Source organism: Zootoca vivipara, chromosome 3, assembly GCF_963506605.1.
Source record: "Zootoca vivipara chromosome 3, rZooViv1.1, whole genome shotgun sequence".
NCBI classification, from domain to species: domain Eukaryota; kingdom Metazoa; phylum Chordata; class Lepidosauria; order Squamata; family Lacertidae; genus Zootoca; species Zootoca vivipara.
In genome coordinates, this window is record NC_083278.1 from 60,806,656 (window position 1) to 60,833,222 (window position 26,567).

At 38.5% G+C, this 26,567-nt stretch overlaps 2 protein-coding genes across 4 annotated transcripts in view; both read left to right on the plus strand.

Moving 5' to 3' along the window:
* Window positions 1–26,567, plus strand: part of ADGRG6 (adhesion G protein-coupled receptor G6) — a 107,182-nt gene that overhangs the window by 56,190 nt on the left and 24,425 nt on the right. For all 3 annotated transcript variants that reach the window (XM_035108856.2, XM_035108854.2, XM_035108855.2), the window contains 12 exons: window positions 7,479–7,564; window positions 8,730–8,782; window positions 8,883–8,942; window positions 12,802–12,944; window positions 14,369–14,483; window positions 16,271–16,332; window positions 17,257–17,464; window positions 18,733–18,898; window positions 19,767–19,907; window positions 23,276–23,404; window positions 23,833–23,878; window positions 24,623–24,729. In XM_035108856.2, coding sequence (XP_034964747.1) covers window positions 7,479–7,564; window positions 8,730–8,782; window positions 8,883–8,942; window positions 12,802–12,944; window positions 14,369–14,483; window positions 16,271–16,332; window positions 17,257–17,464; window positions 18,733–18,898; window positions 19,767–19,907; window positions 23,276–23,404; window positions 23,833–23,878; window positions 24,623–24,729 — 1,316 coding nt within the window. The remainder of the gene's footprint in view (window positions 1–7,478; window positions 7,565–8,729; window positions 8,783–8,882; window positions 8,943–12,801; window positions 12,945–14,368; window positions 14,484–16,270; window positions 16,333–17,256; window positions 17,465–18,732; window positions 18,899–19,766; window positions 19,908–23,275; window positions 23,405–23,832; window positions 23,879–24,622; window positions 24,730–26,567) is intronic.
* On the plus strand, window positions 6–7,469 carry LOC118082049 (uncharacterized). The gene has a single exon (XM_035108857.2). The coding sequence runs from the start codon at window positions 1,930–1,932 to the stop codon at window positions 4,834–4,836; it is 2,907 nt and encodes a 968-aa protein (XP_034964748.1). The 5' UTR covers window positions 6–1,929; the 3' UTR covers window positions 4,837–7,469.

Below are 26,567 nucleotides of genomic sequence, written 5' to 3' on the forward strand. Positions count from 1 at the left end.
AATGTTATGTTTCATTTGTTATGTGACTGAAGCTGCAATCCTATACCCACTTGTATGGAGTGAACTCCACTGAACTCAGTGGGACTTTTGTATACGATTCCACTGTAAGCCATTTTATTGCCTTTTAAGTATACTTGTATATGTCAGATCTTATATAAAGGATCCTGATTGATTCTGCCATATCAAGCACTGCTGAAGTTGCTTTGTGTCAAATTAGTGAAAATGTGGGAAAAGAAAAATTGAACAAATTTCCTGTATATGTATTTCCAATTTCAGACATTTATAACATGACTGGAGTTGTTGTTTCATTAATTTTCAAATGCTACGTGTCAAGATCAGTGACTTGCCTCTAGTGCTGTCAGTGCAAGAGTGGAATGGACTTGTGCTCAAACAAGAGGACTTCACATTCTTCTCTTCTCCCCTGCAGCTCTCTGTGCACCCTCAAAGTCTGCTTTGGGTGGTTAGGGAATCCTCCAGACCAGATTCTGAGGGGCACATAAAAAGCTCCAGCAGAGTGAAGAGGGAGGTGAAGTCCCATGGTGTGAGTTGGAGTCCTCTCCTACAACCTTAGATTCTGCCACTTTCATACTCTGCTCATAGGGGCTTCATTTATGGTTACTGAAGGCTCGGAACAGTTCAGATCTGCTTGTGAGGTTCATTAACTCAAGCAGAGTCACTAGGAGCAAAGTAAATCCCCTCGAAACCAATTCTTGTTTTTCTTTTGAATCATTTCATTTGTACAACAGGCGTGGAAAATGTCACGTATCTTAGGATTCTAAATGTAGACTGTGGCTAAGAGTCAAGTGGCATTGGTGAACTAGGTCCTAAATCCAGAGTGTGCAGCATTCTAAGATAAAGAGCAACTAATACTTTTATATCATTTCATACTGCTTTGTAAGTAAAAAAAAAATTATCAGCAGCTAACAAAATGCAAAACAAATTTAAGAATAAATATGTAAAAACAATATAAATCAGCATAAAAGCAAAGGCCATTGTTATATGCTAAAAGAGATTTCTGAGCTCTCAGAAAAGGTGGGATAGAAATCTAAATTTAGAGAAAGACAAGGGGTTAGAATAAGTGGAAGGCTGAGACCTAGAAGAACCAGGATAGAACATGAGCTGGAGACCGCCAGTGGGCTTTACATCCGAAATATGCAATAAGGACCAAAACATAGCATAGAAAACTATGGGTGAGACAGTAAAAAAGGTTGCATGACAAAAAAACATGCCAACTTATTAATGCAACGCAATACTAGATAAAAATCAACTAAAATTGGTGCTCAAACTTAATAAAGGTCAATGATACCAAATCAGCCATGGTCATTTCATGATGAAAGACTACTAAGGGCTGCCTTTAAAATGCTACTTCTTGAACAGTTCTGAGGAGACAAAAATTATCAGGAGATAGCAGATTAACGTGGGTTCTCTTGATAATAAATGCTTGTTGTTTTTTAATTCTAACATTTCAATCAAGTAGACTGTGATAATAAACTGTCCTGTACCTCCCCCCTCATGAAACCTCAAAAACCTATGCAAAAAAATCTGTTTTAATTTGATTTTATGTTTTTAACAAATGTATATTTGTTAGAATACAGCTATTCTCGTGCAGGTGATGGTTGTTTATAACTTATCCTTAAAAAACCATAGGGCAAAGTTATGAATGTTATTGAATGATTTAGGTCGATGAGAATTGCTGATGTGCACAGTGAGCAGAGTAACTGCTCAATACCCCTTTTATGTTTTTGATGTCTCTGAATATCAGAGGAGACTCAAAGTTGGTATACATCAGTGCAGTTCCCACTAAATTAAGAGAGAATTCCTTTGTTTATTCAGTCTCTAAGCCTGATCTGAAGGAGAGGTAATTCATTTTCGTAAGTAACCCTTTCGATCTTTTAACCTTATGGCTTACTATATGCAGACCTGCAGGCAATGAAAGCTCCTGCTACAGTGGTCTTCAGAGTCAAGAGAAGTTCAGCTGATTCCTCTAACCCAATACTACAAGGGCAGGAAGATTCTAAGATCAGAGGCGTCAAAAACATAGGAATAATTTCAACTCCAATAGTATGGCCTGTGAAGCAGAGGCCTCTTCATGCCAGTAAATCTGCATCAATTGAACAAAATCCAGAGAGAAAAAATGCACCCAATTATTTTATCCCAACAACACCAGAGGTCACATCATCTGCTCCTGAGGAGCAGTTGATATCTCAAATGAATATCTTGAGTCCTTTTACAGAACAAGTAAACATAGACGATAATTCTTCCATGAAGTACTCCATCTTTAACAATGTTTCAGGGCATTCTGAAAGTTTGCTAATTGAGAGTAGTAACCAAAGAGAAATACCAACTATCCCTCTTGATCATATCAGGAACATGGTACTTCCTCTTCAACAGAGTGAAAGTGTTAACAGAGAACCGCTATCGACTTGGGCACCTCAGTTAGAAGATCCTAAATCAGATTCTTTATTTCCTTCTCTGATGAGCAAGAGTATCTTTCATCAATCCACAGAAGATACTCAGTGGTTGTTATCATCAAGTAGTTACACATTCTCTTCTGCTTATAAATATGCTTACAATTTCTTGCAGTCTTTGAATGAAGTTTCAACATACAATCAAGCTGTTTCTGATATTTCAGAAGAAATGCTTCCATCTCTTTCTGTACAGTCTTCTTATACACACCATATGCAATTATTTCAAGAAACAAAGGTAGACTTACTAGAAAAAAGGTCACTTGGAAATGTCTACCTGGAGCCCACAAAGAGAATTCTACAAGAGGATTCTATTAGAAATGGGTTTTATATTTTTGGTGAACTACAGCCTACAAAATTTAATTACATCAAAGACTATAATTCAGTACATTTTAAAAAACAAGTTTTTAAACAGAGTGCAAATCCCTCTGGCTCCTTACAAAACATGAAAGCCTGGTTTCCAGATGTTGTGCCCATAATTCAGCCAACAGAAGTTTTCCTGCCAGCAGAATACAGTGCAGAATTGCAAAGTTTATCAACTGTTTTACCAAAAAGAGACACACACTCAGAAATTCAACAGACTGCTTTTGTTTCATTGTTGTATCATGGAACTTTCAACACTGCTTCTTTAAAAGGTGGCTTATTTACATTTAGACCTCTAACTGAAGAGGAGGTGGTAGAGGCCTCTTCTCCAGAAGATGAATTTGAACTCCCAGATACATTTCTTGCTTATACCAACTCTGTGTCTCTTTCCTTAATTTCCTTGGAAAATAAGCTTCCAGGATCCGGACATGTAGAAAACAGTGAACCTGATAAACCACATATTGACATGACTCTTCCCACAATTGATTCTAAACGGATGGATAAAATCAGTAAGTCCTGGAAGCCTGGTGACTTAAGTCTTCCAACACAATATGTAGATAATTGGATTTTGGGAAAAGATCCTCTAGTGCCTTCTGAGGACTCTACAGAAAGGTGGCAGCTCTTCTTCAGCCAGTCAGTTTCTTCCCTAACAGAAGGAGTGTTAATGCCTGCCACAGAAACAGATGACATCACCATGCAAACTACCCCTAATAATAGCACAGTGGACCATGGAACTGAACAAATAAACACTTCTACTTCTGTGTCAGAAAAGAATAGAGAGAAGCATAGTTCAGTTGTTCCAATACTCTCATCAAGGATTTCAGAAAGTATGGAAAGAACATTTCCACTGGAAACAAAAAGAGACCTTCCTCTTAACATAAGTGTGTCCATGAATGATGAATCTCCACTTTATTTTCCTTTGACTTCATTAGAAATACCTGTGATTCAGCCTTCCATGCATTTGCAAATAAGTACTTCTGATATGCTATATGTAAAGTTGAAAAGTACTGCCAGGTTAGCCACACAGCAAATTTTGGATAAAGCACAAGCTGGCTATATAATAAATGCATTCTCTTATCATACTGATCTGTTAACACTATCTTTTAAGCCTCCATGTACAGAAAGTGCCTGTACAGTTTCAGCACTGAGTCTAATAAATGTGCAATTTGGTAGCCACTCAGCAGCACTGATGGTGTCAACACCTTTAATCTCTCAAAGTCTTCTAAGTGACCTTGGTCAAAATTCTCCTGATTTGGGCTATTCATGGAATGAAGACCAAAACATACAAACAAGCCCACTGAACGAAAGCCATATAACTGTCAATGAAAAACAACCTTTGGAAGATTCAGAAAACAAACATACTCCTTCTCTTCAGCTAGAAAATGTTGATATAGTTGTTGGTGATATGGACCACGAGAGTATTAAACCTAATATAGAAGCTACCATTTCAGAAGAGGAATCAGTTTGGAAGGTGCATCGCTTTAGCAAGCATACCTATAGTTCTGCAAACAAAGTATTGCCCTCCTTCATTCCTAGTAACAATTATGCTACTGATTTGTACATTTGGACAATTTCCCCATCTTTTGAAGACTTCCTGGATTATGGTAAAACAACAACCTACCATTCCTTTTTGGAACCAACAATTTCACTGGTAACAGATGTCATAGCAGAGTCACCTCCATTTCTTGAATCCATTATTCATTTTAATGAAAGTACCTTAAACAGTGCAAATGCAACAATTGGAATGACACTCCTTCATAATTTGCAAACGCAAGGCTCAGTGGAAAAGGTGACTCATGATTTTTTTTTGTCCAATGTGACATCTAAAGCAAACCAAAGTATTGTAGCCCACACAACACTGAGTCCTGGCACCAGCTCTCCCAAATCTTTGTTGTCTTGTTTTTTATGCAACATCTTCATTGACCGGGACTGCCCGTGTGGACCTGAGGTCAAGCACAGTATGTCAAAGTGTGAAAGTAGACGTAGAAAACAATCACCCATCTGTTAGATCTTGTAGAAATTGATTTAGAATAACTAGGACTAGACTAGACTCCACACATAGTATTGTAAGCCTTTAACAGTGTGATCCTATACATGTCTACTCAGAAGTATGTCCCATTGAGTTCGGTGGGGAATACTTCCAGGTAAATGTGTATAGGAATGGAGGCTAAGTGAACTTGATTAGGAGTGCATTTACACCATTTTAGAAAAAGATTAGTAATGATAATATAGATCTTTAGTATGTAACTCTAATCACTATCATCCCATCTACTAACTACAAAAACTTTGAGGAGACTATTATGACAATCATATATATTTGATCCACCTATTCTGCCCATGCACATTTTGGTTTGAGCTCTCTGTGTATACAGACATACATTTTATAAAGAAAATACAGTTTGATCAAGCATGTGAGGCTTTTAAGTTCTACCTACGAAGACTTTCTTCATTAGGATTGACACATCCAGGGATCCACAGAGCTAATATTTGTATATTTCTCCCTCTCTCCTGGATTGGGGGAGAGGAGAGAGTGAGTGGAGAATCTATGGATGCTGCTACACAAACACAGCTCTGGTCTGAGCTCCTGAAAATATTTCTGGTTTTATTTTTGTTTACCACCAGAACATTGTTGAATGTATTCAGCAAGATAAATCAAACCCTAGCAATTACTGTATGCATGAATACAGTTATGTTAAATTGATTAGATTGCCCCTTGATACTTTACAACAGTTAGAATTCTAAAAAAGAAAAACATAAATTTCAAATAATAAAATTGTATCTTAAGAATCCTTTTGATTTTGTCATTTTATAGTCTCCTGAGAGATGCTAGAGTCTTCTATACTAATCTTAATTAAACATGCTTTCACTCACCATGTGATATATCTTAAATAATTTAGCTCTACTTTATAGATGGTTTATTATAGCTTTTCTATTAAGTATGATATAACCTAATGGCAAAAGTGTTTTTCACTGAAACAGAAGTGTGATTTTCATAGAATTTGGTCCATACATCACTGAGGGCTCATATAAGTGTCCAAATATATTATGTGACAGCAAATGCTATTAATCCAGTCCAGTGTGATAGTGATCCATACATTGGGGTTGGGAGGTGGGATCACAAGCACTGCCATATTCATTGTGGGGAACCTGTACATCCCATGGGTTTGCCTTCAATTGTAGCTTCACTCACAGGTTCTAGGCTGTTCAATCACTATTACTGAACATTATACACTCACATTCTAATATGTTTAGGTTTTTTCAGTTGGTTATTAGACCCTTTCATATTATTGCTTTAGCAGGAATGTGGACCTTGTAGTCCGCCGCATGTTTTAGGCCTCCATTGCACAATAGTCAGGCTTGATGGTAATTGTGGGCCACAGATTTCCCATCTCAATTTAGCTTAGGCAGAGAGATAATGATTGGCCCAAAATTGCCTAATGAGCTTCATGGCTTAGTCAGGATTTGAACCCTAGTCTCCCAGGTCCTGGGCCGACACTAACCACAGTTCCACATTGGTTGTTGTCACTTTTGCCATGAAGCTACATACAAGGATCAAATGTATCTCTTTCTTGAAAGTAAACAGACTGCCACAGCTGCACTGTGTCTTTTATGTTATTAGATTGGTATCTTCAACTATATCATGTTTTGAATCAGTGGCTCACCTTATCTGGCATAGAGCAATAGGCCCTATTATGCAAAACAAGATAAATTTTTGCTTCAGTGATGTGAATATTTGTAATAGATCATAAAAACAGCCAAAGGAGGAGTTTGCAATTTGAGTGATCATCATTTAAATTCTGATTTATTTATTCTTTACTATTGATGCAATGGCCCAATGTTTGTAAAACATTGTCTTTATTAGTATAATGAAAAGATAATTCAATCACAAACATATTTAATACTTAAGGTAATTGCTAAATGCTAGTTCACTGTTACCACAAAACATAAAAATAGTAGTTAATAAAACTGTTAAGTATAGCAATGTTATATAAGCTTTCTGTTAACCTGAATGATGCAAAGTTTTTCTCCTTGGCCTTCATTATGAAAAGCCAGAGTAAATCTATAGTTCCAAATTCATTAAAGAAAATGAAATGAAAGGGAAATTTGACCTATTAAAAAACAAAATTTAGGTTTAAAAGTTGGTTGGGCTATGTGGCAGCAGTCAACTATTTCAAGCATTACGAGCATCAAGATTTAATGGCATAGTTAACAATGTGATTTGATTGGCTATTTTATCATTGTTCCAATTCTGTCTGGTGATACTGGGTTGCAGTCTTTCCACACCTAAGCTTCATCTGCTCACGATGAAAATAATTGAAACTTGGGTATAGTCTGACTAAGCTATGGGTTGCATCCAGTGAAGATGTCTTGTTCATGCAAGGGCTTCCATTTGCGTGATAGAATTTCCCCCACCTCTCTCTGTCCTCACTTTCCATCTCCCCAATATGGCCCAGAGGATATGGGAAAAACCCTTAGAACAGATCAGGGGTGGGGAGAATTCTGTTGTATAAGTGGAAATCCTTTGACAAACTGGACAAGTTCACTGGATACCACCCTATATATTTCAATACACTTTCAAACAGGTTTTTGCAGACTGCTATAAAACATGTATCGTGGTTCTAACTTTTACAATGTTTTTGTAATATATAGGGGGACTGTTCTACAGAATTGCCATTACTGTCTATACTTCCAACCTTGAATCAGAGTCAAGTGTTCAGAATGCAGTTGCAGAATGGGTAAGTTAGGCTTTTCTATAAACCTCTTCCTCTATTCATTGTTATTCAAATTCAATTTAACAAATACACAATTCAAAACAATGCACATGTTAGGACTTGGAAACTTATTCTGCAAAGCATGCTGTAATGTAGGGATGTTTCTAGAATCCAGTCCCCGTAAGCCCCAGCCAAAAGTGGTCAGTGCTCTGAGATAATGGGAGTTTCAGTCTGGCAGCATTTAGAGGGCAACAGGTTAGCCCAGTCATTCCCAAACTGTGGCCCTCCAGATGTTTTGGCCCACAACTCCCATGATCCCTAGCTTACAGGACCAGTGGTCAGGGATGATGGGAATTGTAGTCCAAAACATCTGGAGGGCTGAAGTTTGGGGGTGCCTGGGTTAGCCTCCCACTGTAATGGCTGGGGTGCAAACACTTCTCTGCTGCAAAGCAAGCCCTAACAGCTGCGATATAAACAGTTGTTTTCGTATTTTGTATCTGCTTATTTTGTATTGTTGGATTGAGAACAAATATAGAACCTACTTGACTGCTTCACATTGAAGCAGAATGGAAGGATTAAAACCATCAAATGCAAGTTCCATTAAAGAATCATATGTCGAGAATCACTACAATGCCTTCCCAGTTGCTCTGTTCATGGGCACTCTGTATGCACCCTTGGTTAACTTGACCAAAGCAACTGCATTTGTAAGATAACAGGTTCCATAAAGTTTGTCCAAAAGTGAGGATGAAAACATACTTCTGTGACTATGACTATGCTGTGAAATCTGAGACATCTCCTTTTCTCTAAACTAGATTCAGTATTTTATCGCTATAGTGAGGGTACAGACAGGAAAACGTTTTGTACACTTGTCTCTACATGCTATTGCAGAGTCCTTTATATGCCTGTGATTTCCTCATTGTTGTCTTGCTCTACTTGTCAAGCATGGATCTCTGCCTTATTTTTCCAGCATTTTAAAAGATGGTATTTTTGCTTATATTGACCCATTGCTCAGGACAAAAATGTGGTCTTCACTCTGAATGTTCACACTAGGTCACACATACAAAATCGGCACAAAATTGCTTTTATCATACATCACTGTAATGTTAAAGTGAAGGCAAAGCAAGATGTAAATTTCTGCCATATAGTACGTGTCTTTCAACCTCTGTGTTGTTGTCCTTTTGTTTTCCAGCTAAATCACACCTTTCAGAATTGGAATTACACTGTATATGTGGTCAATATAAGGTAAATGCTTGATACGAGTGAAACAAAAGACAAGTTACCATTCTCTTGGGTAAGGTTATTTCCTCTCAAACTTTAACATTTGTGTCTCTTGTTTTTGTAGCGTTCAGCTGAGTACTGTGAAAGAAGGAGTAAGGGAAAAGAGAAGCACAAATCATCAAAGGTAAAATTATGTTGATGGGCTCCAAAATAATTCAGATAATCTTGTTAATTTCATCAGGTGCTGAAATAATTGTTTAGAATGTGATGGACAATTTACACTTACCTGGTAGCAGTGTGAGATATATTTACCATGCTGCCCATGATCAGAGGTAGTATGCTTCTGTGTACATGTTGCTGGAAACTACAGAAGGGGCGAGTGTTGCCCCCCCCTCCCACCCCAGGTCCTGGTTGCAAATTTCCTATGGGCATCTGATTGGCCATTCTGAGGACAGGATGTTGGGCTAGAGGGGCCACTGGCCTGGTTCAGCAAAGCTGTTCTTTTTTTTCAAGCTGCTCTGTGTTTGATAGAAGGAAATCCAGTGAGTGGGGCCAATTGCATGGTTCCTGTTTGAGAAGGTTAGAAAGCAGCATTCAGGTGGTATAGAAGCATAAATTTGGTCCCATCATTGTGGTTCCTGTATTCAGTGGCCTACATACACCCACCCACCCACAAAGCAGCAGTAGCAGCAGCATGGAAATTTACTCTATGGTCCCACACCACTGGAGAATGTGTGTAATCAAAATGGAGGGGACAAATTATGTGGAACCATATTGATTTCAATTGACACTCTGCAGGAAGGGTGGCAGTTGGATAGGAAAGACCCATGTGCGCCACAGAGTTGTGATATCATCCCAGCATCATGGGATTACACAATGAGAGAAGTTCAGTGGGTGGCATTTCATCTGAAGGGGCAAGTTGGTCCTAGACCAAGGTGAGAAGAGGCCATTTGTGAAGCAGTTCCCACACTGCTGACAGAATAATGCAAACTGAGTCTATATCTTTGCTTTATTTGTAAAATTAAAGTGCCTTCAACCTTTCTACTTTTTGTTGTTGCTGCTCTGTTCTCTTGCACTTCACAGCTACCTTAAAAAAAAAAACCCCAGTCATTCATCCTCTCAGTAAGAAAACCTATATAATTAGAAACTGAACTCTTCAAACACAGGGATAGTGAAAGAAGTGACATGAAAAATTACATCCTCAGGAAGAGTAAAGGAAAATGCAATATAGAAATACTTGGTCATCTTACATCACTTAGTAATCTGCATCAAAATGATCCAAACTACATACTGCTCACTATGTATGAGCCAATGACAGATGCATGTTTGCCCAGTCCCAAAGTGCATGTCTAGATCAGCACCTGGTGCAGCCTAAAAATATATCTGGACAGCAGGAGTGTGACAACACAAATTTTAGTTAATTATTAACTGAACAAGATGGTGAAATTTAGCTGGTTTTTTATTGTAATGTGTAATGTTTAATTTTCCTATTTCAGTATTTCTCTGTTTCCCAATTCAAGCTAGAAAGCAGATTCATATGATGAATCTGCATTTGTTTCTGGTACAGTGGTACCTCTGGTTACGAACTTAATTCGTTCTAGAGGTCCGTTCTTAACCTGAAACCATTCTTAACCTGAGGTACCACTTCAGCTAATGGGGCCTCCTGCTGCTGCCACCCCACCGGCGCACGATTTCTGTTCTCATCCTGAGGTAAAGTTCTTAACCCGAGGTACGACCTCTGGGTTAGCGGAGTCTGTAACCCGAAGTGTTTGTAACCCGAGGTACCACTGTAGTTTCTTTGACTCCACACTTTCAAACACAAGTATCATTTGCATGTGTATTGGTTTAATTCATTGATGCCATGCCCTTTTTGACATCGCAGTAATGCCACACATTTCTGTTCCTGCTGCTGCTGCTTTTCCCTGAAAGAACCTACAGATCCTAGGTGTAGCCATATGACCAAGATTGGGTCACATGGGTAAGAAATACATCTTCCTAAGGGTTCCTCTGTTTCCCTGTGACTCCACGTTTTATTTTGCAAACAGCTTTGCAGTCTTTTGACTTCGTTGCTACTTATCAGTTCAATAAACGTGCTTGCTTCAATTACCCTACTTGATTATAATATTTTAGGCCCGTGGTCTATGTTTAATCTTACTACAGTGAACAGATGTTCTTACTACTGATTAACCAGCAACCCACTCATATAAAAGCACCAGTCATATTTAACAAACTGTTGAAGAACAATTTCCTAAAACTGGATATTTTACAAGAAAATACTTTTTAGAATTGTTTTAACTGTGAGCTGCTCTGAAAGTCTGGATTAATAGAGTGGGGTATAAATATATGTAATAAAGAAATACATTCATTCATTCATTCATTCATTCATAAATAAATAAATAAATAAACTTCCTGCCTAGGAGTAGGCATCTTTGAATCATAGATACGATGTTGATAACTACAATGAATGTCAAAGTATTCAACAAAGAGTATTGGAAGAGATTAGGAATCTGTGAACCTCCTGTGAACCTCCTGATAAGATCTGCCAGTGGAAGCCCACACAAGGGATTCTGCTAGTGCAAGTAGGCTTTCCCTACTCCTCTACCACCCCCTCAGATTGACTCAGGTGGGGGGGCACTTGGGAGAACACATGAAACAGAGGTGATAGCCTTCAATCAAGCAAGCAGAAATGCTTGTGCTAACAGAGCAATATATTTAGTGCTACATTGAAGTCCTTCCTTAGTTTCACTAATAACTCATCCCGGCTTCCTTTTGTGCTGTGTTTCAAGGCACAGGTCCAGGCTTTAAAGCTCCATGTCCAAGCGGGTTTTCTGCGGATTGCCATTTGCTCCAATTCAGAGGGGAAACACAACTTTTATTGGGAAAAGGACAAAACAAAACCCTCTCAGACACGGCTCAAAAAAAGTATGGATGAGCCCCTCACTCTCACTGAAATCAGTGCTACTTCTATTAAGTCATGACTAATTTATCACATTGATTTCAATGGAAGCACAATGAAACTAAATAGAAAAATTGCCCCTCTACTCTTCTCTCATCAGGAACAAATGATGAGCAGATATCTGTTTACAGAAATGTAGGATTCAAGCCTTGGTATTTTGTGTGACTTGCAGCTGAGCATTTTTTTGAAAGTGAGAAAGTATCAGTCTGAGTGCCAGACATCTTTGCTTCAATTAAAAAAGAACTCAGTACAATGCAAAACATATAAAACTGAGGTGTGAAGTTGACTTGTTTATGCTAACCATAGTTAAGTTTCATCAGTTTGTCCACTTCGAATGACATGGTAAGCTGTGGTTAAACCTAAAACAGAAGTAAATGCTTACAAACTCTTCCTTGCAACAACACGAGGGGGAATGTGCTGTCCCAATTCTTGCCTAGGATCATTCTCCAAATGCTAAACTGTGCTTTAGTATTATGTCTGAGCAGCTCAACTGAACAAAATTCCCAAGGAAGTTTGCTGGTTCCACTGCTGTTTTCTTTTGGCACACAATGGAAATTTGCTGCTTTCAGCAGTCTGTTTAAGGTTTTTTTTTTTTAATGCTGTTATTTGGATGTTGACTATTATGTTTGTTGTGAATCTTACTGTGTTTTTAGTTTGATTGTATACAGTTAATTCGGGATACGCTGGTTTTTAAAGTTTGTGTTATTTTGATTGCCACCTTATGTATACTTTTTAAGAAATGTTGTCTAGAAATTTGACTCCTACCGTTTACCCCCTTCCTACAAATAATCCTATATAACTTTTTGGCATTTCATTTTCTTCCCTGAGGTAAGTTTTTTAGCAAGACTTTTAATTCCTATTTTCCAGGAGAGTAGGTGAAATCCTAGGAATGAAGGTAGGAATTGCAAAAAACGGCAGCATTTCTAACATGACAAACTGTAATGTTGTTGAGTCCATGGATGAGTTTATTCATTATTTTTGGTGAATGATTGAATGCAGATACTATGATTAAGCTCCTTTTCCCATATTTAAGATGACCTGTTGCCAGTTTTATTCTGATTCAGCAATTGGACAATTTTCTTTGCAGTTTTGATGTCCGGGCTCTTCTGGTTTATAATTCTTCCAGCAATGTAAGTTTAGAAAAGCATATGATAGAGAAGAAACTTAAAAGCAGCAATGAGACTATGGGAAATGGCTTGAAACTTGATAAAGTGGATGTTAATCCAATTGGTAAGTACAAAAGCTTCACCTTTGCGGTTCTCTGTGTTTTGATTGCCTAATAAAAAATTATTATTCTTCCAACATGTTTCTATTCACTGTGTAAGAAAAGTTTGCTTTTTAAAACAGGAAAAAACATTTTGAAAGTGCTGCTTCAGATTATGCTTTTATAAAAAAAATGTGTTTAAAGTAGTGAACTTTTGATCAAACAAATTAGGTCATAGTATTAATAGCATTATTGAATCAAAACTGCTGAGTCGTTAAAAAACTCTTCTTTAGTCTGAGGAAAGACAAAAATATTTTTTTGCATTGCTAAGATGTTTTTAACCATATCTACTTAAGAGAGAGAAAATGAACAAATACTTCATACTTTAACATGTGTTTTATTGTATTACAGTTGGCATTCCATATAATTCAGATTGTAATACAATATTAGAAATAAATGCAGCAATAAAAATAAAAGTAAAAATCAATGTGAATATTAAAATGTGGGCATGCCACAGGCTACCTGAATGAAGCTCATGGACCGTTGAAAGCCTACCAACCACAATTTGTGTAGCTTCGATGTAGATATTTATGAATTTTAGATTAAGGGTGAATCCAGTTCCAAAGTTGGTCACATATGCATGTCTAGGCATTTCTCCCTTGATTTTGAAGGTTTTTAGACTTATCTGTATACTGTATAGTCATAATCATAATCATAATAACAACCTTTATTTGTATCCCGCCCTCCCCAGCCAAAACTGGGCTCAGGGCAGCTAACATCTAATACATAACATTGGTATAAAATCAAACACTACATTAAATTACCTCCTAAAAACAAGTCAGATAAGCATGTGCATATGCACATCATGGGCATACATCATGGAATGGTAACAGTGAACTTGAGAAGGATTGGAATGAGCAATCTCAGGACTTCACTGTATATTCAGTTGATACAGTTTGCCATCCTTCTGAATAGGCCCTTTGTTAATTCATGAATAGCTGTGCACAACTGAGTTATACAGTCTGTCAGTCACCAGCTATTTACCTCTAAATTCATGCAGTCCAAGCATTACATTTTGAATATTGCAAAGTACCAATTCAGGAATAAGGAAACTGAAAATTGTTTGAAGAATTTCAATATTGATTTAGAAAATCCAGATGAATGATTTATCAGATTATAAATTAGCTTTAAATGCGATAATTTTGTTGTACAGCTATTTATTTTTTCAAGCTCTTTGTTTTATATCAATCACCAATGGGAAAAGTGTGGAGCTTATATTCTGCAATATCTGCAAACACAGGTGTCTGTCACAATTGCTGATTCAGGTAGCTTTTTATAGGTAAAAAAAATGGCAGTATAAAAGAATCAGAATGTTTCAAATGAGCCTAATTTAAGACAGAGAGTGAGTGATTTTGTTGTTCTGCATCATTGTTTTTGTTCTGTTTTGTAGAAAAATGTGAGAGGGAAGAATACCCGCTAAATTACTTTTGGACAGAAACCAGACCAACAGTGACTGACTTCACACCATGCCAAGGCAGCTCTACTCAGAATGCATCAAGAACATGGTAAGAGCTCAAAAATTGCACAGTGAGTGGTGGTGAAAGAAAGATGTAGTGATTTAGAATACAGCTGTACAAGCTATAAATGATGGACTGCATAAACATTACCATGGAAGAAAGCAGGGATAAAACATTGGTAGTACTTTTAAGGTCTGTCATAGATATATATTTTACCTGCATCCTGTATATATGATCCAGTACTGTACATTTCTGCACCATTGATTTTATGTAATGCCTATGAACAGAGTTTCTAAAATACATGACTTACAGTTTATTATATTGTACACCGGTCGAGAATTGCTGTTCCCTGGGCTGGATGCAGCCTGTAGGCATCCCAATCTGCCCCACAGTCTCACCTCCTCCATAATTAGGCTTTTCAAGGCTAAGCAGCACAGGGAGGCGCTATAACCTGCCACCCGCAATGGAAATCCCCCATGCATGTTTGAGGTTTGAAAGCACATACTTTGAAGTCAATAATAGACTATTTTCAAGCTTAATCCATACTCATGTAGACTACAGCTGGAGAGAGAAGAGTTAAATTTCTCCTTTCCATGTGCTATGACTGACACTCTCCTTCCCTCCCTCCCTCCCTCCCTCCCTCTCTCTCTTTGATAATCTCCCTGCATGGCAATTGGACTTTAAAACAGCCTCCTGTTGGGTCTAATCTAAGACTGTTGGGGGGAGGGAGGGAAAGAGGGGTTGGTCTTTGTGAAGAGTGTGACTAGGGGTAGGGAGGGTTGCATGTTCCCTTCCCAACTGGAGTCTACATGAATATTCCCACCCCCAGCATTTAGGCTTAAAGAAGATATAAACAATTCGGTTATATCAAGCCCAATTGTGAGGAGGCGACTATATATGAGCATGTATGGATCGATTTAAATATGTATGTACTGTCCATGTGTGAACTTTGTGTGTGCTTTATGCATGTACATAGTTCTGCAAATATGTTTGGACTGCGCTTGTATGCATACCAGCTCTGACCCACCCATTTTGCCGCCACACCCCTTGGCATGCAGCCCCTGAAAGTCTTGCCACCAGGGAGTACGTCCTTCATCTTGAAAACCGTTCCCTGCCCTATGGTAGAATAAATAAAGCTATTCTGTTGGAGTTAAAATTAATGCATAACAAACCCATTTCATTAGAGCTTATATTCTTGGCTAATATAACAATTCCCAGCTCCAGAAACATGCATTTAATTTTCATAAGCTGAGTTCATACCAATGTAATGTTTTAGAGTAATTCTTAATAATAATAATATCATCAGCATCAGGTTTATTCCCCATACTGGGCCCAGCATTTTTAACATCAACATATTGAACATCATTTACTTGAAGTTTTACTAAGGTGCTGAAAAGAATCACAGAAGATAAAGGATTGAGCTAATGTTCCTTGATTACTATTTCCTTGACGCACAAAGTAGTATGTGAAGTGGTACGAAACAGGAGCAATGAAGTGAGGGTACATAGGATCTGGGCACATCCAGTTTTTAAATAGCAGAACTATAAGATGCTAGAATAGAGCTTTCCAAACTGTGTGTCATGACACGTTAGCGTGCCGGCTGCAGTGTGTAGGTGTGTCACGCAAATGCTCCCAGGGCTGGAAAGGGTTTAGTTTAACCTCCAGTTTGCTAGTAAAACTGAATTACTATGTCACGAAATGATGCAAGTCTAAAAAGTGTGTCACCAACATGAAAAGTTTGGAAAGCTCTGTGCTAGATGTTTAAGAAATACAACCTCTGTACTCTATTGTTCCAAACAATGTTGTTACTATGATCATGCTTGTTTTATTTTTAGCTTTCTAAATCTAGGTAACTACACATCATATTGGGGTGCTCCTGACCTTAGAAACTGCACAGGCAAGTGTTTTGGTTTTCGTTATATAATAAATTTAATTTTGAAGCATTATTATAGACCTTGGGTACTAGACTATCAACCTCTGGGAGGTGCTTGCCAGTGGGGGGTGGGGGCACTGTCTCACTGTCTCATACACATACAGCATAAACAAACTCTCACACACACTTAGACATGTACAGCACTGACATATGTACACATACACGCATTTAGCACATATACAGATATTCCCCTGTGCCAGGAAATAGGCTTGAAAAAAGCATTTTAGTTTTTGGTGGGACTTTTTTTTCCATAAATGCTTTCAAGATCCGTTATGTGTGTGAGGGGGAGGTGTTTTCAGTGGGTGATCACAGTTCGTGCAGAAGGTGCTCTAATTCCCCCTCCCCCCCCAAAAAAATACCACCCCCATGTTGCAATTAAGCTTGGGAAAAATTTCCCAAGCCCTAAAACCTGCATGGAGGTGAGATGAGGATGGGATACTGCAGGCCTAAATCAGTCCATGAGCCACCAATCCCCCACCTTTGGTCTAAGTCAGACATGGGCAAACTTGGCCCTCCAGCTGTTTTGGGACTACAACTCCCATCATCCGTAGGTTACAGGACCAGTGATCAGGGATGATGGGAATTGTAGTCCCAAACAGCTGGAGGGCCAAGTTTGCCCATGCCTGGCCTAGGTTCATAATTCAGCACAGAGTTATGTGGCTTAAGTTAAATGTTTTCCGTGGTTTTAGTCATACTTAATTTCAACTTAATCACCTACAGCTCCAGATTCACAACCTAGATCTGGATCAATACGCAATGCATATTGCTTTCTTTATGTCATATTCTCTTGTAGTCAGGTACAGAATGCTTTATATTTCAATTGAGGGGTTTTTTTCCCCCTGGGACTGTTTTTTATTAAGATTTTGTTTTGTGTGTGCAACTTTTCAGATAATGCAGCTGATATAGCCAATCAGCTTCTGAATCTGACAGGAGAAGGGCAGCAGTTGACTTCAGACAAAGTAAATGATGTTATCCAGAAGCTAAAAAAAATTGTGAATGATGAAGAAATCAATGAATCCCTGGGTTCTACTGTGGTCACAATATTTTCTAATATCCTGACCAGTTCTGATAGTGTTTTGGCAGCATCGTCTTCTGAGTAAGTGTTCCTTGAAAGACAACAGAAAAAGAGTGGCTTATAAGAACATTTATTTGCAATATATTTCCCACCCACCCCCCAAGGATATTTGTCTTTAATAAATTCATAGTGCACAAGGGACACATACTGTGTTCAATGTACTCATTTATTTCGATTTTTTAAAATGACTTTTAAGTGAAGTGAATAAAGAACTAAAACCAAATTTCAGACATACTAGCATTGGGATTCATGGGCTTGACAGTAAATCCATTATTTCGATGTTAAAATAGAATTTTCTGGAAATGTAGCAGTTAAAAGAAACAGAAGTAATAACAAAGTCAATGTGATGTGACATTGTCCTAATATTGATAAACATATTCTCAGGTCATAGTTACAAACACAAAGGTGCTCCGTTTAAACTGATTTAAATTGCTATAACTCATTAGCTAAAGCTATATCCCTGTTTAGGGAAGTTTTTAAGTACTTATGTTTTAAGTCATTTTTATCTCCTGTTGGAAGCCGCCCAGAGTGGCTGGGGTATAAGATAATAATAATAATAATAATAATAATAATAATAATAATAATATAATAAATAATAATAATAATAAATAATAAAAAATAATAAAAAATAATCAACTATATCCACTAAATAGAAACATAGGCAAAATGAACAGCTGTGACCAGGAGCCCAATGGGCATCATAATGCAGGTAGAGAGGTGATTGCTTTCAAGAGCAGTCATGATCAGGTTACTTGGGCAACAGTAGTACATAGGGGGCCAAATGTCTCACAGGAGTTGATAAGTCTTTATTGTGTAACTAGTTAGATTATTAATAAATTCCAGCATCATTACAAATGGTTAAAAATTGTACTCAAATTAAAGACAAGAAACTAAAGAATGCACATAAACCTTTTACCCCAGGTTTTTAATAAGGAGGGAAGTTGTTAAAAAGGAGGCAGAACTGCTTCTTCGCCTGACATTGAAGGAACAGTGCAAATCTGGAGCTGTGTAGCTTTGAACCCCCTTCACTCCACATCTGAAATGCAGGTGTTGAGAGACTGGCCCAAGGTGACTTGCCTAGGGTGAACCTGGGTTGTGGCTATTGGGATAGCCTATGTTTCAGCGTTTTATTGGCATTTTGAAAAATGAATGGCAGGACAATGTTTACTTCCTACTGGATGCCTGCTTGAACTGCAAAGACAAAAATCTTTCCTTGAGGCAGTCATGGTGTTTTTATTCTAATTGTTGTAATGGTTAAAAAATGATGGTGCTGTTCTGCTTGATCTTAGAGCCATAAAGACAATTGATGCCTTAGCACTGAAGATTCAGTTTGCAGGGCCTTCCATGAGCATCTCAACACGGAACTTGGCACTTGGTGTTTCATCTTTGAATTCAACTTTGTTCAATGGCTCCTCTTTCAGTGTTGGTCCCCAAAACAATGCTTCAGACTTTCAGGTACAGGACGCATATTCAAGCATATCCTATATAATAAAGTCCCTGTGTCTCTGTGTCCTGTCCCTGTGTCCGCGCTAATGCGCATGTGCCCCACGAACACAGGGACTGGACGAAGAGGCACACGCGCGCGTTCTCTCCCCCCGCCCCCTCAACCCTCTGCCTCCCGTCCCCCTGCAGCGGCGGACCAAGATGGCGGCATTGGTCTCTGGGGCCGCGGGAGCCCGGTCCGGCTCCCGCCGCCAGCCGCAGCCCCAGAGCCCAATGCTGCCATCTTGGTCCGCCGGCGCCGCCTCCTGACAACCCTACCTGGCCCGTGGGAGGAGCGGCGGGGCCGCGGCCTTCCCTCCCTCTCTGCGCTCGGCCGTGGGACACAATGGGAGAGCGCTTTGTTTAATTGCGTTCCCGGCGCGCCCTGCGGCCGAGCGCAGAAAGGGAGGGAAGGCCGTGGCCCCGTCGCACCTCTAGCACCCGTTTTCTTAACGGGCTGAATGAGACTAGTATATATATAACTTATCTTTAATGAATTTGCATTGGCAAAAATTCCATTGACTACACTGAATGCCTTATATTGAGATTGTGAATGTAAAGCTTTTAGGCGGTGCCCTGCCTGCCAGATTTTTCCTCCTAACTCATATAGCCCTGTACTGCTGCTGTGAGTTTTCAACAGCACTTTAATTCAACGTGCTGAAGTTCAAAGGCCATAACTTTATTGAAGAAAGTGAATATAGAAAGCATTCAATTCAACTTAATCCACCACAATTTAACTTCCCAGTCTAGGCGATCTTAAGTGGGGTCTGTTATGGATAAGTCTCCTGGTCAAGCTTGGCCTTGTTCAATGTTGAAAAAATGCTCTAATTTTGTTTTCCAGATTGATTTTGACAAAATTCAAGATAATTCCCTGGCTTCGGTTGCTTTACCTCCAAGCTTACTATCCCAGTTAAGTCCAGAAGAACTTGAAGCTATATCCAGAGCTCAGTTTACTTTTTTCAATAAAAATGGACTCTTCCAGGTAATCATGAACATTAATGACTTCATTTACATAAAATCAAAAGAGCCATTTAAGAATACCATGAAACACGTTGCCATTTATCTTGTGTGATGCCAGTGAGATGTTAATTGATGATACCAGGCATTATATGAACACATGGAAAGTGGGATGGCTTTCATTTGACATTCATGGGAACTCTGAGACTGGGAACTTTGAAAAACACAAAACAGGGACCACAGTTGTGTTAACAGAGCCCCCCAAGCCTACAGTTGTTAAGCACAAAGATTCTTTCAGGGGCAAACTGAATGTCGTCTTAATTGTGCGACTGCATTTATATGTAAGTTCTCAATAATGTAAATCGTATCTGCAGGTGGTCCTGGGCAACTGCTGGAGGTCCCCCCCCCTTCTCTCTCCCTCCTCCCTCCTCTCTCTTTTTGTTTTTGTCCAAACAAAAAACGCCCTGCAGCCTCTGTTTAGTAACTTAAATCCCATTGATTTATATAGGTCTACTGAAAGTTAGGGTTGCCATACGTCTGAAATTTCCCAGACATAGTCAGAATACTGTGGTGTCTGGGAGGAAATGGCTGAAATGTCCGGGAATATCCAGACATATGGTAACCAATTTCGGAAGCTTAGATTTTGGCAAATTTCCTTTAAAAAAGCTCAAAAAGCTTAGATTTTGGCAAATTTGCTTTTAAAAAGTTCAAAAACTTGAAGGGTTTTTTGTGTGGTTTTTTTATTTGGTTTTTTGGAAGTTTTGCCAAAAACACTCAACAACCTTAAAGATACAGCAACCCTACTGTAAGCATGACTTCTAAAAATGCAATGCTTTTTTTAAAAAAATACCTATATGTAAATTGCAATTATCTATGTGATTAGGATCACATGTAGTTTGTGCCTGAGACCATATAATGAATGTGAAGTTGAGCATGCATGATCTGCTTTATGCCATATAATGTCTGAATAGAGCTTATGGGTTGCATCCAACATAGACCCACTGAAATCAATGGAGTTAAGCTGGCCATGCCTATTGATTCTAGTGAGTCTATTCAGAGTATGATATGGTTGCATTCAGCCCTACGTATCCACTGGGAAGAATAATAATAATAAGTGGTCCTGGATAATAATGATATGGTTTTCAATAGACCTCTGATGTCACTAAATTCAATTTAACCATGGCAATTTGAGGGACAGAGTGTTAAAATAAGTGATTTGGAAGATTCTCTTGTCTTCGAAATGCAAATAAGAATTGCTGGGTTTTAGTAAAGTCTCAGCAAAAAAGTCCTTTACATTGCAATGAAGCTCTGCTCAAGAATGAAGCTTTGTTTTTCAATGAGCAGCTTGTTTCCTATAAATCATTTCAAATGACCTTTGCCTCCAGTGCATCCGCAGCAGAACTCTGCAGCATTGTGCTGGAATATATTATTGTGCTTTTTATTGGCACTGTGGCTAGATATTAAGCATAATCTAGCCTGGCAAATCACTATGACCCACCACTGCCTTCCTAAATATTCCCAACAGATCTATAGAGTCTTTAGTCTCAGCATTTTAAAAACTTCCTTTGTAATGGCAGCAAAGAAACTTATGGTGAACAGTAAAATCAGGGTCCTATAACTGTTGGGGGAAATGTTGTTATGTCATGGTAACATATAATTAATTTCGGCTGCAATCTTCCCTCCTCCCTTTTACATTCTTTTTTATTTTACAATAGGGAAATAAACTATGACAGCTTCAGGGATAGCATATTTTTTCATCTTTGATTTGGGGGCATGTCGGGAGACTGAGAAAGCTATGTATCCTTCATTTCTATGCTTTCTGCCAGCACACTCTCAGGGTTGGGGGGGGGGAGGGGACATTTGACATCAAATATCTGTCTTCTCTCCTCACCCTCAGAGAGTGATATCTGATGCTTTCTATGGCCCCTTGGATCCCCTCCTAGGGACCATAGTAACTCTATACCTAGGGTCTTTGCGCGCCGTGCTACTCTCAGACACAGCCCTTTGAGCATGTTATAGTTCCTTGCCCTCCTAATTTCCCCATTTTTTAAATATTGTGGTGGGTTAGGAGTGTTTTGTGTGGTAGCCTGCTTTCTTTGTGTTTTATGAAGGGTTTGTGTGTTGCGGGGTGGCGGTTCTGAGCATTGCCAGTTTTTCTGGAGGTTTCCCCCCCTGGTGCTCACAACAGTTTCTTTGATTTTCAAATGTGTCCCTAAGACCAAAAAACGGTTGGGTATTCGTTCTCTACCTATAGTTTAGCTGCACTACAGGTGAAACTTGAAAAATAATTCATTTCCCTTAACATACATGAATGGAGCAAAAGCTGGTACTGAAGAGGTATCCCCTCAAAGTACCATTCTTAGAATTTATGAGTTTTCCTCAGAGTGACCTGTACATTCCCTAATATGTGACTGTACAAAGGACAGTTCAAACATCAACAGATTAGGTAACTTACTTACAGACACTGAACCTAGGAAAGTCTTGTGACTTTGCTTCCTTTTATATTTAGGTTTTTTGATATTTGAGTTTAAAAAGTCTTCTTGTGTGTGGCAGGGAATCTTTTGAAATGGTGCAACTTTTCTCTTTATTATGATAGACATCATCTCTCCTCTGTGTAGATGAGATATATTGGATTTATCCCACCAGTACAAGTGTGTAAAAAATATCTATTGAAGTCTGCATTCAGTTGATGGAGTTTTCTACTTGTTGTTGACTAATAGAATTCTGGGTTTTCAGTTTACTGCTGCTTCTGTTGTAAATGTTGGTTTTGTATTATATTATTGTTTGTGCTGTTACTGTGATTTTAATATGTCAATCACCTCAAACTATGGAGGGGATTAAATTGGATAGATAGGTAGATGCACACGGACCCTCAATGGGAAGTTCTGGGAAATCTTATCTCTGTTATCTAGGACATTCATGCATGGTAGCATGTACTAATAGAAGGAATAAATGCTTTATGTTACAAGCATCTTTACTGCCAAAAATAAAGATTACCTTTTCCCCCTGGAGACTGTTTTGTTAATAAGATAAGAAAACGATTGCGTTCTTGGTTTGGGAAGTGATCTCACTATGTCAGAATTGGATATAATCAGCATTGTTTGAGGATTAACTCTGCTTAGCCTCAGAACAAAGTGACTGACAGAGAATTCTTTATGGAAATTATGGTACAAGCTGTCCTAATAACACTATATGTTGCAATAATAAGGGAAATAGCAACGGTTCTGTTAGGAAAAGCAAATTTTTAATGTTGCAAACAGGATGTTCTTATAATGAGCTACATTAAGTGTTAACATGCTGGCAACTTAAGTATTTTAGCAAAGGAAAGAAAACTCAATTACCAAGCTAATAATTTTTATTTTTGCTATAAACATTTAAATTAATTTTCCAAAGGATGCAGAAGCTCACACCAACTTAACCAGTTATGTGGTGGCATGCAGTATTGGCAATAGTACCATCCGTGATCTTCAAGATGCTGTGAAGATTACAATTAAGCATACAGTTAAGCAGGATAAAATCCAGGTGAGAGAATTGTATCATTTGTCTGCTTTTAAAAAACAGTAATGTCACCCTCACCCATAGCCAAATGAATTTAGAGGAAAGTAGAAATGTGGATTTCACAAACACAAGTTCTTCTGGCAAAGCTGTAGTAGCCATATTAAATCTGTTAACATTCTCTTAACTTTTTTAAGAGCAACTCTGTACAGTTATTGTGTTTGCTGTGGGAACACTAGCATTTATCTCAGGAAACTTGTAAAGTTTGAGCAAATGAGTGCATGTTCTTAAGTAACTGTGTTATGGATGCACAAGCACCCCTAAGTTTGCCTGTAAAGGGGGCAGAGCTTTGCATATGTTGCACAAATATTTCAAAAACTCTCAAAGAGAACCTGTGGTTCTCATCTGTTTGTTAATGCTATTTTTATTTTTATTTTACATGTGTAAATAACTAGAAGGCTCCTAAACCCACCTGTGTCTTTTGGGATATGAACAGAAACAGTAAGTTATTTTTTATTTTAGAAAAATATTCATTTATTATATTGGAAGAATAATGCAATTAATTTTTTTCTGCTGTTTGCAATTTCTCTAATACAATTAGCTATGTTCCAGAAATATTCTTTTCTTCAAAAGACAGCATAATAATACCTAGAGGAAACTTTCAAAACCTGAAACTCAGGTGCTCACTGTATACTGTTGTTATCTGTGTCCTTATACAACCCTTTAAAAATCAATAACTAAAACATGATAAGCTTTGTGTTGAAAAATAGAAAATGAAAACTATGCTTTAACAGAGTTAATAGACACATAATTGTGCCATTTGTAGAAGAGAGGATAAGCCAAACTATACTTATCATGCCCTTCTTTTGGGACCAGTCATAAACAGATCCCATTGATTTACAGTATCAGTATTGGCATCACGATTATGAAGTATCCTTTCTCCAGAAATCCACTGAGCCCACCTCTCTTTTAGTCAAGCAGTTGCTAAACCCCTTTTTATTTTAGTAGGTTTTATGTAGTAAATTAATGATTAATTTTGTATTCAAGTTGAGTCTCCTGATTGCTCTTCTACACTTATAATCTGGCTGTTGTTGTTTTTTTTAAAAAAATCTGCTTTTATTGTCGATTTTATATTATTTGCCTTTTTAAAAATCCTTGTAAGATGCTGTGCACGTTGTGATTGAAACTGGAATTATTCTGGTAATAACAAATAATATAATTGTTTGTATTTCCTGATTTATCTAGAGGGCCAAGGTGGGTGGAATTCTGCAGGCTGCCTTGTGCAAGAGGAATCAAATGAAAACGAGACTGTCTGCTTATGCAATCATCTCACACACTTCGGGGTGCTGATGGTAAGTGATTGTTTACCACGCCTGCTTGTTCACTGCTGCAGGGGGAAGCACTTGCTGCCAGCCTGAACATGATCTTGCCCCACCCCTGACTTTTAAGGTCAGCACCAGAGACTGGGCTCACGGTCTTGAGAGACAGACAGGCACTTGAGGCAAAGTACCCCCCCCCCACCGTAGTGGCACCACAATTATGAAGTATTCTTCCCCAGGATATCCACTGGAGATTAAGAAAGTGAGGAAAAATAATGGTCCTGAAAGGGGACTGAGCTGCTTTTTGGAAAAAAACCTGAATCCTGTGAGCATTTTCATGTAATATTTCCCACATACAGTACCCAAAATATGGACTGCAGCACTCGAAATTCTGAATGCCTTATTGGTCATAGACTGTAATAAAGGGATTGGTTGGTTGATTCTGAATACCTGGGGAAAGGAGTATCTCATGTTCCACTGCCGCCGCCGCCTCTGACCTGGAGATAGCAGGAAATTCTCAAAGCTATGAGTGATTAATATTAGTTATGGAGATGAGAGAGCATCCAGCACATTACCCCCCCCCCCTCCACAAAGCAGGGAAGCTTGTTTTTCTCAAATTCTCCCTAGACTCAAATGAGTCGAAAGGATCTTGGCCACTGTGAGAACAGGATGCGGGACTAGATGGGCCATTGGCTTGATCCAACAGACTCATCTTGCATTCTTTCTTACCTGGGCACAACGGGGAAAGCAACAGTGTCTCATGAGCAGACACATGAAACCTCCAGCAGCCAATTTTCAGACAGGTTATTAAGAACAAGGTTTAAGAGAAATAAAAGGGAAAAGGCAAAGCCATGTGTTGAAAAAACAAAGCAACATTTCAAGTTCTTCAGACCCACCCAGAGATAGCCCATTGTTTTCTTAGGGTGCTTAAACCCTAAGAACTCAATCATTATTTCACTTTAGCTGAAACAGTATTAATATTCTATGCTTTCCACAGTATTCTTCTACCCAGGAAGAAAATTAGGAATGTACATCTGATTTGATTTAGCTGATTTAAATAGGTTTTTTAAAAAGAGCCATAAATATTTGAAACACCAAGAGACAAAGTGTAAGAATTGTCTTTTTCTTCCCTGCATAGGATTTATGGCGCATTAGAGCCACAAGGTTCAATATCTGGCTTCCGCAGGCCTAGTAATATATTAGCTCTTTTCACATCTTGCATGAATTTAAATATGAAAAATATTACAAGCCTTTCTGTTCCCTTTTCAGGCTTCTTCTGTTCTACTTTTGCATATTTGTGGGGAAAGGGGCATTCTTAAATTCAATGTGTCCTTTTGTGGGAGATTTCAAAGTGAGGAGAAAGTCGTCATAATCCTGGCAGTATTCCAGCTGGAGAATTATAATATTTTTCTGGCATTTTAAATTGCCAGTTCTTTTTCTCCCAGATATCTCGTTTGGATTTACATATAATGGCACCAACCTAGCAAGGATCATTGTGTGCAGAAGCATATGCAGCTTCTTAGTCTACACCCACATATGATTAAGTTATGGAAGTTATGATGCAGTGATATACAGTGAGGGGGGGGAGTATTTGATCCCCTGCTAAATTTGCCCGTTTGCCCTCTGACAAAGAAATGACCAGTCCATAATTTTAATGGTAGGTTTATTGTAGCTGTGAGAGACAGAATAACAACAGGAAAAACCCCAGAAACTCAGAAGACAAAAGTCAGAGATTGATGTGCATTATAATGAGTGAAATAAGTATTTGATCCCCTATCAACCAGCCAGATGTCAGGCTACCTGGTATCTTCACTGTATGTAACGAGCTGAGATTAGAAGCACCTGCTGTAAGGGAGAGGTCTTACCTGTAA

Bases quoted from the DNA above. Each gene is read 5' to 3' on its own strand.
- LOC118082049 (XM_035108857.2), top strand. From the start codon at position 1,930: ATGAAAGCTCCTGCTACAGTGGTCTTCAGAGTCAAGAGAAGTTCAGCT.